The sequence below is a fragment of the Vanessa cardui genome, chromosome 7 (assembly GCF_905220365.1).
Source record: "Vanessa cardui chromosome 7, ilVanCard2.1, whole genome shotgun sequence".
Classification (NCBI taxonomy): domain Eukaryota; kingdom Metazoa; phylum Arthropoda; class Insecta; order Lepidoptera; family Nymphalidae; genus Vanessa; species Vanessa cardui.
In genome coordinates this window covers 2,076,131-2,094,100 of record NC_061129.1, presented here as the reverse complement: position 1 = coordinate 2,094,100, position 17,970 = coordinate 2,076,131, and the positions used below count along the sequence as shown (strand labels likewise).

At 33.4% G+C, this 17,970-nt stretch overlaps 1 protein-coding gene across 2 annotated transcripts in view; it reads left to right on the top strand.

Annotated features, from left to right (window-relative positions):
• LOC124530890 (zinc finger protein ush) overlaps positions 1–17,970 on the top strand; it is a 223,941-nt gene that overhangs the window by 100,867 nt on the left and 105,104 nt on the right. The window contains exon 1 of one of the 2 annotated variants that reach the window (XM_047105248.1): positions 10,528–10,714. The exons of the other annotated variant lie outside the window; for it this stretch is intronic. Coding sequence (XP_046961204.1) covers positions 10,618–10,714 — 97 coding nt within the window. The 5' untranslated portion in view covers positions 10,528–10,617. Of the gene's footprint in view, positions 1–10,527; positions 10,715–17,970 lie in introns of those variants that run through there. 2 annotated transcript variants of the gene reach the window in all.

Here is a 17,970-nt window from a genome sequence, read left to right as displayed (position 1 = left end):
ACGGTGATTATATTAATGAAAAGGTGAGAACGGAATGTGAAATGTGAATTGTCGGTTAACAGACATTAACAGACGAGCTGAGATGGCCAGTGGTTAGAACACGTGCATCTTAACCGATGATTGCGGGTTCAAACCCAGGCAAGCACCGCTGATTCATGTGCTTAATTTGTGTTTATAATTCATTGTGCTCGGCGGTGAAAGAAACCATCGTGAAACAGACCTGCATGTGTCTAATTTCATCGAAATTCTGCAACATGTGCATTCCACCAACCCGCATTGGAATAGCGTGGTGGAATATGTTCCAAAGCATCTCCTTAATGGAAGAGGAGGCCTTATCTCAGCAGTGGGAAATTTACAGGCTGTTACTTTAATTTATTAACAGATAAAAGTGTAATAACGATTCTGATTTGCTCAAATACTTTAAACAAATGTGACCTTAATACAGGCATGTCTTAATCGAGAGTGTGGGGTACAAAAACGCAGGCGCCGCACTTTGGGGGGTGTCTCGCTGATGCTGGTCTTGGTGACTCGGTCAGGCGCCCCAGGATGTCTCTTGAAATATTTTTTGGGTACAGATCGCCAGGATACTGTTTACAAATGATAGCTTGCTGTACCAAAGATGAGTCTGTAATTAAATTTTCTACAAGTTTTTATTTACGAGATAAACTGAAGACAAGCGGTCAAATCAATTACAGATTTCGATTTACACACAAATTATAACATTGTTAGCCAAGGAAATTTGATAACGTCATATTGTATTTGATGGTCAGATGGTTTTTAAAACACATACATAAAACAAAATGGATTGCAATTAAATTCAATGACTAAGTGCCGCAGATTAGTGTAACAAATTAATTCGTTCTTAGCCATACACACTGTTTTAATGCAGTCAGTTGTCATAAATATTTACGTACTTAACAAAGTCCTTACAAAACCAGAATCAAAATCAAAACAAACTTTATTCAAGTGGGCTTTTACAAGCACTTTTGAATCGTCATTTAACAATTAAGTGAAGCTACCACCGGTTCGGAAAGTAGATTCTACCTATTCTAGAAGAACCGGCAAGAAACTCAGTAGTTACTCTTTTTCAACATTTAAAAAATTCCTTCATGTTAGTTAATACAATTATTTAAATTAATATATCCTGCCTGGAAGTCAACAGTTATTAATTCCACGCCTTTTTATCATCTACAAAATCTTGTATCGAATAATAAGCTTTTTTTACCAATGTATTTTTTATAAACGTTTTGAATTTACGAGACGGCAAAGTTAAAAATGTCTGCGGAGTTTTATTATAGAAACTGACAAATGCATGTAACAAAGAACATGAAATGTTAGTTTCCAACGTTGACGATAATTTGACCGGATGGTTATTATTTCTTAGAACTAGCGCGCACTGGTAACTTTTAACTTTGGTAAGAGTGACGAAACAGACACCGTGACAAAAGTTACCAGTGCGCGCTAGTTCTTACAGTGTCATCGTCTATCGGCGCACTGACCATCACTCTGACAAAAATATACGCTCATAAAACAATAATCATATTAAAATATTACGACCTCCGTGGTCGAGTGGTGTGTACACCGATTTTTATGGGGACTCCACTCCGAGATCCCGGGTTCGATTCCCGGCCAAGTCGATGTAGATTATCATTAATTATCTATATTGTATTGGATCTGGGTGTTTGTGGTACCTTCGTTACTTCTGATTTTCCACAACACAAGTGCTTCAGCTACTTACATTGGGATCAGAGTAATGTATGTGATGTTGTCTCATATTTATTATTTATTTATTTAAAATATAGCATTTAAGTGTACAAGTGACGCATATGATTATAGTTAAATATATGCCAATTTATATGATTGTAGTAAAATACATGATACGGTTAAAAAAATACATGACAATCAATCCACGCCTGTTGCTATCTGTACTATTCTTTGGCGTCAGGGATTTCGTCATCGGTTAGAGTCAATCTCCCTTTGTTAGCAGTTCCAAGACTCAAACACAATCAGACAAGGTTCAGGGAATCTACTCGCGCTGTATAAGACTCGATCGGGACCAATTTCGCAAAAACTACACAACGCGATACGTTGTACTGATCGCTGATAGGCTTGCTGTACGGATAGCATAAAAAGTTAATTTTTAAATTCTATTCGAAGCTTGATTTTTTGGCCCGGATTTATAGGGTTTTGCAGAAAATTTTATGAGTTACTTTTAAATTGGATGTCGTGATGTGTCAGTAGGATTAATAATATAGTGATTAAAGGGAAAAGTGTTTGTTGTGTTTAAGTATATCTAACAAATGAAAGTGCAAAATATATACATAAATGAAAATGTTTTTGAATGTATATATTTTTAAGCGCCGTTCATACCAAATCCGTTAAGAACAGTAACAAAAGAATTTAAATTAATCCAAATTATTATTTCATAATTAGAATCATATACAATCTGTAGAATGAATATATATCTTAGCACAGCATATAACAAAAACTTTAACTTTAATTTATAACATGTTTACTTGAGCTAATCTAAGACTAAGAAAGTGTGTCGTATTGCCTCGATCGCTGTGAAAACGGTACGAAGATTTTTTCTGCCATCGGTACATCGCACACACGCCGTATCGTACCATCTAATATTATTCTGAGAACGACCTTAATAAGTCACTACAGAATGTTATCTATTTCATTTTATCGGGCCGAGATAAGCATCTCTATCCAATTAGCCCAACAATGCAATATGGACCGTCTCTGTTATGACGGAACGCGGAGGATTTTACGATTCGACTACACGATTTAGGATGTTTGTAAAGTGTTACGGTTTGTGGGTCATAAACGTTTGATAATCGAGAGTTAAACTTAAACGCAAAACAATTACATCGATGTATTATATACGTTTATAGTAAAACGCCCTCGTTTTATGACTTGGTGATGATATCGAACATACAGAAAAAGATTGATAATTGAGTGAATAACAAAACGATTATTTTTCTGCTAACGGTGGTTATTTAAAAAAATGTAACGTCATATACAACCGAGGGATTGACGTAACAAATATTAATCGATATATAGGTGTCAATTGATAATGAAATAAAAAAAAATATTTACAAATTCATTACTTTTCACAATAAGACTCTCTCTAAGTATTAACATTTTTAGCGGGTGCTAGTTAAAATACAGTGTTCTCTTTCTTTCATCATTAATTTGGCATTAAAAAAGGTTAAGATGCATTGTTTTATTAAACAACATTTTCTGCTAAAATTTAATTTATTTTGTATTTTTTTGCTGGCTTTACACTTAATCGTCTCACGCACACTACGACATCTTGTAAGCGTCACTCACTCATACTAATGTACGCCGGTAATAATTATACGGAGAGGGGCGCGCCTTCGTCAGAGAATTTATCTTTACTTTTCTAATGTTACACTGTTATATTGATGTTTGTATGAAGTAAAAAATAAGTATCACGTTTCCAACGACTTAATTTCAAAATATAATTAATGATAATGATAATATATGATTTAATAAGTAATTAATTTTATTTTGAAATTCGATAAAAATAATTCTTATCATTCGATTCGATTTCTACAAATAAATCTCAGTGACAATAAAATACTTTCGAATTCATTGATACAGGTAATGTATATAGTAATGAAACGGCCATGATACTTATAGAGTAGATTTAGAGCCTATTCAATGCTGTATAGTACTTTAAATAATTTCTAAAAATTTAAACCGACTATAAAATTAGAAACTAAAGATAAAAATACATATCAACGAAACTACTAGATCGATTTTAATGAAACTTGCACTGTTCTCAAAGTTGAAGTGTACCTAACTTAAATTAAAAATGATCATCGCAATGCGACTTTTAGTTTTCAAGAAATTCGTGGACAAACATACAATTAGGGAATGATGCACACGTGCTTGGAAGCCTAAACGGATCATCATACTCAAAAATAATTAAATTCTAACAGTGTTACATACATACATACATGTCAAACTCATAGTCTGCTTTTTAAAAGTCGGTTAAAACTGGCAAAGAAAATTATAATCAGCGGTGCTTACTTGGACTTAATATTACGGCTTAATATTACTTTATAAGCCACGTGTAGTCCACTGGGCCATGTCGTCTTAAGATCATTTTTTACAAAGTTTTTTATATATATTAAGCGAAATCCCGTTATACAATTATAATAGTTAGTTATATATTTAAATAGTTTGTGTTTCGGTATGAAGATTTAGTCTCTGTAATTACTGGAGCAAGATACCGCGTATTTAGTAATTAGTTTTATTATAATTATGCATAGATAACAGACGAATGTGGTAACCGTTGCCACCAACGACAGGCTACCATCGAAGAGATCTAACTTGCAACATTCGAAAGTTAAAATTTAGTTCGTAATTTTAATTTAATAAATAATATCATAACATAAAGCGATTTAAAAGCGCTTACAATTAGACAGCGTTAACGCGTATAATTGTTTGAAATCCCGGGAGCCGAAATAACTTCCCATACTTCAAATCTATAAGCGGTGATAGCGGTGGCGCCGACCACATCTCAGGAGATAACAGGACAGCATAAATCAAGAGCTACTCAACTGATAACGCACACCCGTTGATAAAGAATTAATAAGATTTCGTCTCGTTCTAATGGACCCTAATGCACTGATTTTTTTATTAGATTTTTATTACAGTGTCCTTTTTTAAACTTTAATTTTCGTATTTTATGTATTTCTTGAGCCGAGATGCGTCCATCTTAAACGATGGTTTCGAGTTCAAACCCAGGCAAGGACCACTATATATATGTGCTTATTTTGTGTTTATAATACATCTCGTGCCCGATGGTGAAGGAAAACATCGTGAGGAAACCTTGTCTAATTTTATCGAAATTCTGCCACATGTGCATTCAACCAACTTGCATTGGAACAGCGTGGTGGAATATGTTCGAAACGCTCTCCTTAATGGGAGAGGAGGCCTTAGTCCAACAGTGGAAAATTTTTCGTGCTGTCCTGCTTTACTTTAGTAAGTATTTCTTATAATTATATCTGTTAGTTTTATAACTCTAGTAGGTTCAGTTCCGAACAGAAATTATAAAGATTTGCGTTCATGAAAAAACTATTCGTATTAATTCAAAGCGCTGTGCGTATGCTTGAATCTTATTTGGGTTTATTGAACTCTCTTAACGAAAACAGCTCATATTTCAAAAATATTCGCACTTGAAAATATTAATCTCACTTAGTAAAATGATGAAAAACTGTCTCTTTAACTTACAAGGATAGGATATTTATTTCTGTAATTAAATTAAAATGCAAATAGTGTCTTTTCCTCGTCAAATAGTTATTGGTAGGGCTGTATGTGAGTCCGTCTGGGTAGGTACCACCCACTCATCGGATATTCCACCGCCCAACAACTGTTTGTTTTGTTCCGGTTTGAAGGATGACGATGTAAGGAATAATTAATATTTCTTACAGCGTCATTGCCTATGGGTGACGGTTACCATGAGGTGGCCCTTATGCTCGTCTGCCAACCTATATCATTAAAAATGAAACCGACTTATTAGTCAAGACTAAAAAATTCACATCTGAATATGACTTTTTCTGGAAGGCTAAGAGGCTTATCACTGGTGTTATGTGTTTAACAACAAGGGCGCTCTTGTTGTTGGTTTTACGTCGTCAACTGTCAAGTTGTCGTTGAAATCCACGCTGGGATCCGACGCTTCAGATATCGAACTAACTTACCCATGCACGCAATCCTGGATATAAAGTCCGGTTTCATACACAGAACAGTTTTCTACTTAATCTTTTGCTTCTGATATGTTAAGCTAAAGACGTTCTGTTCACACGGTAGCACGCGTAAGCGACCCCGTGGCACCCGCCGAAAGACGGAGAGGGTACCGCTGGTTTTTTAGTGAGTGCACCCGGTATACCTGGGCACATTCGGTGTCCAGGGTACCCCCGGTGCCCTGGACACATACCCCACATACCCCCCACTCCCATCACGTGGAGAAAGCGCTTAAAACAAAAAAACCAAAACGGACGTTCTGTGCTGAAGCTGCATATATCAAAAGCTAGCTGACATCGAAGATGTACATTTTGGGCTTCAAGCGTTCACTGAATTTTAATAATTGTTATAATTATTAATAGTACAATGATCCTTCTTCAAATTCCTTACGTCGGCTTCTTATATGGATAAACCAGGCAAAAAATTCGGAGCACTGTGCATAATAAATACATACTTCAAAAAAAATACACATGCATTAATTAACAATAAAAACTATATGAAAATGAACGTGTTCAAATTAATAAACAATTATAAATATTAATAACTCTTCAATGAATAGTTTAACTGTTTACATGAAGTGGTTTTTACGTCAAATCGATTAATTTATTTATTATTTCATTCGAAGTTATAAAGAGCATGTTTACTTAATTTACTTTATTATTTTTCAAGTTAATTTATAAGTCAGTATATTACCGAGAACCGCATTCCGCCAACTTGTATCGATGTTGCTTTGACAGATAAAAATAATAACTAGATGTTAACGTCTTAAGTATTTTATCTTTTCTTATTGTATTTATTTATTAACTGATCCGCCCCGACTTCGCACGAGTGCAGTTTGATAATAAAGAAATTGTTTTATACAAATGTAATTTCTATCTACAGGATAATGTTTGACGACCTCCGTGGTCGAGTGGTGTGTAGTGTGTACACCGGTTTTCATGGGTACGCCACTCTAAGATCCTGGGTTCGATTCCCAGCCGAGTCAATGTAGATTATCATTTGTTTTCTATGTTGTCTTGGGTCTGGGTGTTTGTGGTACCGTCGTTACTTCTGATTTTCCATAACACAAGTGCTTTAGCTACTTACATTGGAATCAGGGTAATGTATGTGATGTTGTTGTCTAATGTTGGTTCTGAAGATAAATTCATACACACAAACAAACAGATTTTAAATTTTTACTATTAGTATAGTTAAGAAGAATTTTGTAGGCATCGTAAATTTCCCGTAAGAATATACTGTAAGTAGGTACCAGTTGTATAACGCGACTTCGCTCACTCTTAGGAGCTACTCATCAGGTGTTACGTATAATGTAGCGTATGTCCTTCCATGGGGTTTGCCAGACTGGTAAACTTAGTTTCATATTGATGAAATCAATACAGACATTTTGATTTTTATCGTTTTTGAACAAAACGCAAATTATTTCACACAATAAACCTGTAACAAAAACAGGGATATTTTTTTATTAATACAAGTGTATTCTTAATTTTAAAAATGCAGTAGTAGTCCTATTTAATATTTGCCTTATGCCTTCTGACTTTTTAGTACTAATACACAATGGGTATTGGTATATAATATACCTATTAATACATTACTTGTTAAAGTTTAATTAACTGAATGTATTCATTTATAATTATACTGACACTTATAATTACAATACATACTTTATAAATCAAAATATAAATATGTATTTACTCAGATTTGTAGAATACATAGCGTTACACATAGAATGATAAGTAATATCAGTAATCGGCCATAAAACGGATCGTATCAGAATCATTCTGCCATTACGGGTCGTTCCAATATTTTCATTCGTTTAAATAATCTACTAAATATGTTGGATACTTTTCAATAGTTTAAATTCTGTAGATTTTAGCAGATTTGTTACATTATACGAATAATATAATGAAAATTTTTAAACTTAGTTCAAGATTAAAACTTGTTTATATAATACTAGCTGTTGCCCGCAGTTCGCGTTTTAGGGATCGATTGTCATGTGTTAGGCAAAAAAGTTCCTTTAAGTTCAAGCTTGCTTCCTCCAAAATTTCATCAAATTAGGTTCAGCGGTTTGGTAGAGAAAGAGCGACAGACTTGGCTACTTAATTCCTAAAGGCATTCGCTGCCAGTCAACCTTTTACCTTACATATCAATAAAAAATTTTAACGTTTGTCGTGAATAAATTTTGAAATTTTATTTGATAGTTGATGATATTCTTTTTATGATAATTATAGTAAAACACACTATGCTCTTGGAAGAGCTTCGTCATTATCAAAGTTAAGTAGCCAAGTCATTTGATTCTATTAGTGCAACGTTTAAGGAAGAGGCTGTGCTGTGGTCGCAAGATGCATCCCTACTCCTGGCATACCTTTAATATATCTTGGCAGGTTTATTGTAAACTAGCCACCCGCATAATAAAGTACACAATGGGTTTTATACTTAATATACTACAGAATATTTTTATTTACGACATCATGTTACAGAGTTCATAATTTATCAGTATTTCTTTACTTATATTGTCCATGTATTATATACAAAACCTTCCTGTCGAATCACTCTATCTATTAAAAAAACCGCATCAAAATCCGTTGAATCGTTTTAAAGAAAAAAGCATACAAAAGGGATTTATGGACAGAGAAAGCGATTTTGTTTTATACTATGCAATTATAATAATAATTTGTTTTTTTTTTGTCACATCATCAAAAGCAAAAGCGATTTTGAATTTCGAACGATAATCCCTCAATCCATTCGACTCTGGCCACGAAAAGATTTAAATCACTTTTTTTTTCTAACTAAGCAAATAACATGCTTAGAACAAAAATATTCGTTATAAAAATGAAATGAGTCTAGCGTGGAGCGATGCGCCGCGATAGACAATCGCACAACGCGGCCTCGCGCACCTGCCTCGTATCTGCTAATCATAATGTACCAAGTTATCGTAACATCTCGAAACCGAATCTTCCTCTATTATCACGCGAGAAACTTGCGTATCGTTTTTTCTGAGACTAAAATTTTTACGAAATAAATAACAATTTTTAAAATTATACTTCGACCTGACTTCACCTTTCAAACAAGAAACCTATGGGTGCAAATAAATTATTTCAAGTGATATTCAGTCACTTGAAAGCATATATAATCCATTATTCTTTAACACTCAAAAGTGTTAACTCAGGATTGTAACACGGTTTTACTTACGTTTTCTATAACATTGTCAATATGTTTGAAGTTATTGGTTGAAGTCTTATCAATTTTAACAAGAAATATTAATGTTTCTTTTTTTTTAATTAAAATCCTTTATTATATAATTGAAAATTATGCATATTGAATGAAGCGTACTTGCAAAAGTGTGTCTTTAACCGCAGTTTCAACTGGTAACACTAATATAGGTTTGTAAAAATCTGAGATTAAAAATCAGATCAAATCCAGAATTAAATGAATTCTTTTGATATTACGTCGTAAAGGTAAATTGTGAAAATATGTAACATTCATGAAATTAATAACATTCTGCAACAGATGAATCCACCAGTCTACAATGAAGTTGTGTGATGGAAAAAGCTCTGTGCGTTCTTGAAAATAGTATCTATATTGTTTTATTATTAATTTTATTCATGAATACTTTTTTATAATTCCATTTTGAAGTATATTTCTTTTCAAATAAATATAATTTTATACTAATGCAATAACGTTTTTTGTTTCTGTAATTACTTTATGTGAATTACAAGACAGTAGCGTGTTTGTTTTCTTAAGATACAATTTGAAATAATTCACATCAACAAACATTTTCTATTCAACAATGCTTATCGTTATAAGAAGTGTGTTGATTATTCGTTTGATATAAGAATATGTTAACGAAAACTATTTTATCTCCAGATATGATCAATGTGAATTGCAGCTGTTGCATATACATAACTGTTACAAACCCAATTAGGCGCGGCTTACAATGTATCTTATTTTTTTAATTTAATTTATTATACTATAAAGACGCACATACACGCAGCGGATCGACATTAAAGTGAATTCAACATTGACAAAACGTATCGCGAAAATAAATGATCGAAGTGTCAAGAACAAAATCGATTAGATGCCGTTCGAATGATTGCGAGTTTCCCGCGGCTCAATCGATTCAGAATCGAGTATTTGTCGATCGCTCGCCGAGATAAATGCGGGATGGCTCGAAGTGTGCTAGATCTGTATCGGCGCAGGGTTTAATATAAAATTATCTTTATAGCGTTGTTTTATTGACAATGTACTTGTTTAGATAAATCACATAACAGCATAGTGACCGTAATCAACAGATAAAAAATAATGTTTTTAAGTACCGATTGCCTTTATTCCATCTTTAAAGTTCGAACTTATAAATTATTAATCGATATTCATAAAATACTCGATATGAAATTATAAATACGAGTTACAGATAATAAAATAAATTTATGAACGTTTTTCGCTTTGAATTCCGCTCCATATCAAAAGCATTACGCGACGCGAGCCACTATCGAAATATCGCCCACCGTAGATACGACTTTTATGGCGGGCAGCTTTTTTATTTGACATTTTATACAAGTTTATTCAAACACAGCGATAGGATCGCTGACGTTATCTTTCAATGCAACGTTACCGCGAGCTCCGAGGCGATAGGATCTCGGGCCATTGCTAGTTAAACCAACCTGATAAGGGATCGGGTGGGCTCGTGTGCGTGCGTACGTACACGCTCGCACGGTCGCCTGTGTGCGGAGAGGGGCGCCGTACGCCGGCCAGCCAGTCACTAAAATTACGCGGCAAAAGAATGACGTCGCAAACGAAAACTTGTGCTCCCAGTTAAAAAGTAAAAAGTGTTTGACGTTTGTGATGTTATTGTGGTTGAGTTATTTGAAACAGCTGGAGCTAGCGTGCGCTGCCGCGGTGGGGCCGCCGCCAGGCGGCGCTGTCGACGTCAAAACAATGTGTACGATGAGTACTATTTATTCCCGTTTATAACTTTTTTTTCTAACTAATTATTGTACTAGAAAATTGTTCGGTCTAATTATTATTATTATTTAAAACGACTTAATGAAATGTCAATGCGATAGTGAGATTTGGTTAACGATTTTTAAACTGGTAAACAAAACATTGTTATTGATGTTAACGAGTCAACACAAGGAATCGCGATAAGCGTAATGATTCAGTTTTTTTATCTTATTTGTCTGCCCAATAGCTCAAACAGTGGTCCGTGTAAACAACGCTTCGGTTGCCTTATAATTTATTTTAAATGTTTTTATTGCTACAGTAAGTGAATGACTTTTTGTCTAAAATAATATTTATTCTTTATTTAAAGTCGTGAAGAATAATCTAAATTTTTTTATTGACTTAACTAATTTTAATTATTTAATATCCATTAAATTGAGGAAATGCACAAAACTTACAAGATCATACCTAGAGGCAAAAATAATGCTCGCTGTAAATATTAAAAACATATCATTTGTAATCATTTTAAACATTTAATTTTATGCGAATTTTATCTTAATTGAGATGTGAAAGAGTACACAAGAGTGTGTATCTGTTTTCCTGTTCCGTATAATAAAAAGGTTTTATGTACAAACAAAACTACTTTCTTAACAGACTTTTTATGGTAAAGCCCTAAATCATTATGAAATATTTATTTGCCTTACAATAAACAAAATATTCAATTGACTAAAAATTGATTATTTAATGTAGCAAAAACATTTTTAATGAGGTTATTATTAATATAATTATAATTAATTTTATAAAATCACAGATAAAACAATATATGACAAGAGTTGACAGTTGCGAATTGCGGCACCGGCCTGAAATTCCCGCGCTGTGTGGCTCGTCGCCATTTTGATAGATGTCAATGTCAGATCTGTCTAGAAACTGAACTTCTGTTGAATATTTCGCAAGCGATACATAGTACGGTCAGCAACAAATTACAATTGAAATTATTGTGTTCATTTTTTGAATTAAGATAGATTCCATAGTTTTATAAAATATATTTTTCCATGACAATTTCAATTTCGATTTCACTCATCGAAGTTTCTTTGTGGACATTTTTTTATTGTTATCATCTACTGAAATAGTTTTAGTTTTTTTATTTTACATAGCTTATAATGTATGTTGTAATTTAGCCTGTATGTAATATATTTCATTAATAATTCGAATTAAATTACTCAATTATTTCTTCAATCCCATCTTATCGTTATCAGAAGCATTCTGTAATACATGTTGCCTAAACATTTACAAAACGTATTCAAATTCGAAAACAAAACATTTCGTTATGAAAACTGTTGTCTGTACGTGATAAAAAATGACGTGTGCGCTGTGAATGGGTCTCGAGATCGGCTGATAAGGCGGGCGGGGGGGAGGTGGGGGTGCGTTATCTCAGGCAGAGATTTCACGTTCATTATCAATGTTGTCACAGATCGAGGGTGTCCCATTGTTGTTTGGTGATCAAAACTTTAAGATGCGTCGCTGTATATTGGTGAAAATTCGTTTGTTGTAGGCACGAGTGAATACTCCTTATATACCTACAGGGTGTTCTAAAAATTAGTACACAGTTTTATGAGACATTTATACATTTATCTATTTAGTATTTATGTGTACTTGGCGTTACAAGCTTATCCTTATACTTAAGCTTATCACTGATTCCATCTAAATTATTATCAATATACGCAATATCATATTGCAAATATAAAATCGATATGAAGACACTAAACAAACATATTGAAACAGTAATGCTCTATATTGTTTAAATGAGAATATGTTATTCCAGATAGATCTATTTCTAACGTCATATTAAGCTAACTTTCGTTATAATTTGATATGATTTACGAAGTCTGTTAATATATAAAAGATTTTAATTTATTTTATTCGAGCGACACGTTCGTGTTCGCACGGCTACATGTATCGTTATATTATGACCAACTAATATAAAATCTTACGAATTGCAGCTTATGTGTTACTCTGATGTATAAGCTATATTATTGTTGAAATTCATCCAAATCCGTTCAGTATTTTTTTGGTGAAATAGTAACAAACATACATATATCACAAACTTTCGTATTTATAATATTAGTAGAATTAGTAGGATAAGGTTATTTCTATTAATATGTCAATAATAATTTGTATAGGCCTGAAATACACTGCCGTTAATCTGAGAGTGAGAGTAAACCGATGAGTTTGGGTTCAAACCCAGGCAAGCACAACTATATATATTATGTGCTTAATTTGTGTTTATAATTCATCTCGTGCTCGGCGGTGAAGGAAAACATCGTAAGGAAACGTGCATGTGTCCAATTTCATCGAAATTCAGCCACATGTGCATTCCAACAACCCGTACTGGAACAGCGTGGTGGAATATGTTCGAAACCCTCTCCTTAATGGGCGACCTTAGGCCAGCAGTGGGTAATTTACCGGCTGTTACTTTGCTTTCTTTTAACACAATCCGATCAGCTGTGTAATTCCAGTATGGATACAAAATTCCTGTATTCCAACGCGACCGTTCAACAAATGTTTCGCTTATCTCGTCGAGAGATAAGAAAAGCCACGGTTCAGTACTTTTGGTTAACTTTCCCTGTTTATTGTCAATTAGTCGTGTTATTGGTTGGGTTCGAGCGGAATTCAATTTAAAACTGTTATTGAATACGACTTAGTTATGTCTCATGTTTTTAGTATGGTATAGGTTGGCGGCATATGGGCCACCTGATGGTAAGTGGTCGTCATCACCCATAGACAATGAAGCTGTAAGAAATATTGACTATTCCTTACATCGTCAATGCGCCACCAACCTTGGGAATTAAGATGTTATGTCCCTTGTGTCTGTAGTTACACTGGCTCACTCACCATTCAAACCGGAACACAACAATACTGAGTACTGTTATTTGGCGGTAGAATAACTGGTGAGTGGGTGTTACCTAACCACTAATGAAAATGATCACTCAACTCGCGTTTTAGCAAACAGTACTTATAAGATGTTCTTGTAAGTACTGTTTGCTAAAACGCGAGTTTTTTTCTTGTTCGATATATTTTTTTTAAATATTCCATTTTAAAAGAAGTCTTCCAAATTAAAATATCTATGTTAAAATTAAAATACTCGTTTTTTTAAATTTGTATCCGTCTAAAATCTTCTATATAAATCAGAGCTCGCCTCATCCAGTCACTTCCCATTAATTCCTATCTAGCGTTCTCTATTCTCTTCCTTTCGCTTTTATCTCTTCTCTTATACTCAATATCTCCAATTTAACACTAACTACCAATTTTTTGTCTTTTATGATAATAATAATGCTTATTTAAAAAAATGTTCCTTGCAATAATTAAAAAGATACAACAAACAGTACTACAGTTTTTGAAGATAATTTTAACTAATTGATCAATATTTGTACCTAACACTTCTAATTAGTCGATATGGCCTTGACTGAAGATCTTAACCCAAATCACGGATACAAAATGTTCAAGTGCAATTGATTAATCAAGTCTTTAATTAGTTATTATAATTAGATTTTTAAAATGACAGTAATCATAAAGAAATGTCATTAAAATAATAATCTTTTCCAGTGTCGGAATATTTCCAAATAACGCGTCAATCAACTTGTATTATCTATGTAAGTTCTCCAAAAAAACCATCACATAACTGCCACCCTTACCACTCATCAACAGGACATTTCCCCATTTAATAAAAGTAATACTAGCAGCATTTAAATTTCCTGCTGCTGGGTTAAGGCCTCATCTCTTTTTGAGAGCATATTCCACCACGCTGCTCGAATGCAGATTGGTGGTTGTGCCTTTACGTCAAATAAATATACGTTCCCCTAAAATCCTTAATTAATATTATTTAACTTATATCGTACGAAACAAAGTCGCTTACCGCTGTCTGTCCCTACGTATGCTTAGATATTTCAAATTACACAACAGATTTGGATGCGGTTTTTTTAATAGATATATTGTTTCAAGACGAAGGTTAATATGTGTAATACATGTAAAATATAGAGGAGAATGACTGAAAAAATCTGAACATTTTAAGACATTCTGCAGTATATTTAGTATCAGCATTAACCGTGCGAAGTCGGTGCGGGTCGCTAGTTAATATTATAACGCCGTTCGTCAGTCGTTGGCTGTGTACACAAATTGATTCAGTGAGGTTTGATCATTTTGACATGCTTTTTCAATTATCAAGATTATCTATCATCATCATTTAATCAATAAAGTTACTGACCGTTGAAGTAACGTAGTATTTTATAGAGTGTATGTATGTATTGTTGTCATATTTAAGAAAGCGTTCAAAATGCTTCTGTTGCCAAATTAATAAAGCATTGTTAAAAAACGCTTTTGTGCGAATGATAATTAGTGAGTTTTTTGTTGTATATTGCCTCCTGGCTATTTCTTTTGATATTGAATATTTGTAAATAGCTCAATAGTATAAAAGTCAGAGTTTCATTCGCTTGCACTTCTCAAGTCAGGATGTATTCTTTTCCGAACCGGTGATAGAGTTTAATTTGACAATCAATAAGTTAATTTAATGCTTCTATATTGAATAAAGGGTTTTGCTTTGATACAATTCAGACCGATTTGAAAAAATTCCATCGTGTAAATCTATACTAATAGTACGCTTTCCAAACCGCTTGATCGAATTTGATTAATATTGTTTATGAAGCGAGTTTCAACTTCAAGGAAGACAATTGTCTACTTTCTTTTATAAATATATGACGTAGAGACCCTGAAATGAGAGCAAATCCGCGGGCGATGACCAGAAGCATAAATTGAAAAAGGTTATATGTTATAACCGTATATATAATATACTATATGTATTGTAATTAACGTTAGATTAAAATCTATCTCGTGAGATTGTAAACTGTGGAAAGATTGTGAACGGCGATCTACTTACAATAAAGCGTTACAAAATTTCTTTATTTTATAATCTTTTTTTTTAAGTTAGATATTTTTATAATTTACCTGATGTTCCCTGCGATAAGTTATGATGTACCGTAAAAATAATGCTAAAAAGTTTTCTTGTTCTGCATTCAAATAATTGTGGTAATTGCTGTTTATGTGACAGCGCTTGCTTGGCAGTGAAGGGACACATTGTGAGGTAACCTGCATGTATCGGAACTGAATCTGCCACCATTACACAATAGAGCATCGTGTTGGAATAGGCTCCAAACATTCTCAAAGCTCTTAGTCCAGTGGGCAAAGGAGCGACGTCACTTATGAAACGAATGTAATCACAAGTAACTTGTACATTAGGTATATGTGTTTATTTCGACATTAAAAGTTATTCTACCGCCCAATAACAGCACTCAGTATTGTTGTGTTCCGGTTTGAAAGGTGAGGGAGCCAGTGTAACTACAGGCACAAGGGACATAACATCTTAGTTCCCAAGGTTGGTTTGACGATGTAAGGAATAGTTAATATTTCTTACAGCGTCATTGTCTATGGGTGATGGTGACCACTTACCATCAGATGGCCCATGTGCTCGTCCGCCAACCTATACCATAAAACAAAACAAACAGATAACTTAGAATTATCTGGACTTAGATGCATAAAGGACATAAAGTGAATATTTAACTAGATAACGAAAAAAATACTTCAAATAAATTTTGTTGTATTTCCAAACATAAATCAAAATGTGAATAGTATACTAATCGATAGATTAATTAATCTACATACTTATATGCTCTATTATCTGACAATAGTCCAGGAGTTTTAAATAAGCATACCTTTTTTTAAAGTTGGTTAAAAATATGCATCGTCTGCGGTATTTCATATAAAAATACACCCTCCCCGTCAGTTTTAACGGTTCCACGGATTCTATTGTTCGTCTCGATGTAGAATTTTTCCCAAAACACGTGGTTATCTGCAGGAAAAATCGCGGCGGGAATCGAACACGCTATCGCTAGTTCGTATCACGAGCGCCATGCTTTAGCGTTATCAGTGACATCTTGTGTTTTTTATGCGGCGTAAAAGATGACTGACCATAGCCATTTTTTTTTAATTTAATTCGGTTAATGGCGGTTTTTAATGTTTTAAAGTTTGGAACGTTTGGAATTGAAAAGAGGTTTGTAAAATGAGTTTGTATATATGTTTCAATTAGTTAGAAAAATCGTGGTGTATTCTTATTGGGCTACCTTTATAGAGAGCCTTCTTACGAAGATGGCATTATTGTTGTGTTTCTTTATTACTTATCTTACTTTTACTTATCGAATTCGAACTGAAATATTATACAAACGCTGTCTAGTTCATTCAGAATTCAAATGCGTTTTGGTCGAAGTAGGTATGGCATAAAATATAGTATCGTTTCGGTAACGATATAAATAAGTAATTACAAAAAATTCAAATTTCGAAACACATCGATTTTATCCATAATGTTTTGAGTTGTGATTTAAACTCTGGCTTCTCTGCTGCGTTATTCGAAACTTCCGACAAGAACGTAGTTTTGAATCATATTTTGTTTCATATTAGAAAAAAAAATCAACAGAGACAAAACACAAAACAGAGAGAAATAGAAAGAGAGAGAAAATGAACCGGCATAAAGCATTTTTCTTTACATGATGAATATTGACAGTACACTTCGTTCCAAAAGAAACACAAAAATAGAAATTCATAGATATTTTATTATCTAAATTATTTATATGCAAATTTATAAAATTAAAGATGTAAGAGATACAGCAGGCTGTATTTATAATCTGCATTACAGATTATAAATGAAATAAATTTCAAGCAATAATGTTGTCTATAGGTTAATTGAAATCATTTCCTGGACGTATCCATAACGCAGTGCCGAGTAGATGCTGATAAAAGATTCGTCATAATGATGACGAAACAGCATCACATGCGCCACACGATACATAACAGTGCACTTTTGCTCTTACAAAATATATTACAATTATATTTACGTGACTTGGAAATATTTATTTCATTAATTATCAATAACATTACGGACTCTATCTATTGAAATAAAAAGAGATTATAGTAAATATCTACCTACGAATTTTGAAAGCTGATTTTCGACGTCCTAATATTTTTTGGGTTTTTTTAAGACATTGTAAATAGGCACACCGCAATAATATAATAAATAAATAAATAATATGTATATTATTTTTTCATGAATGACAGCACGATCATCAAAGGTATTTCTTTCAAGGTCTACTAGATATACATCTGTGTATTACTGCTGTACTCAACATATATTAGACAGATTTTGCCAAAAGACTA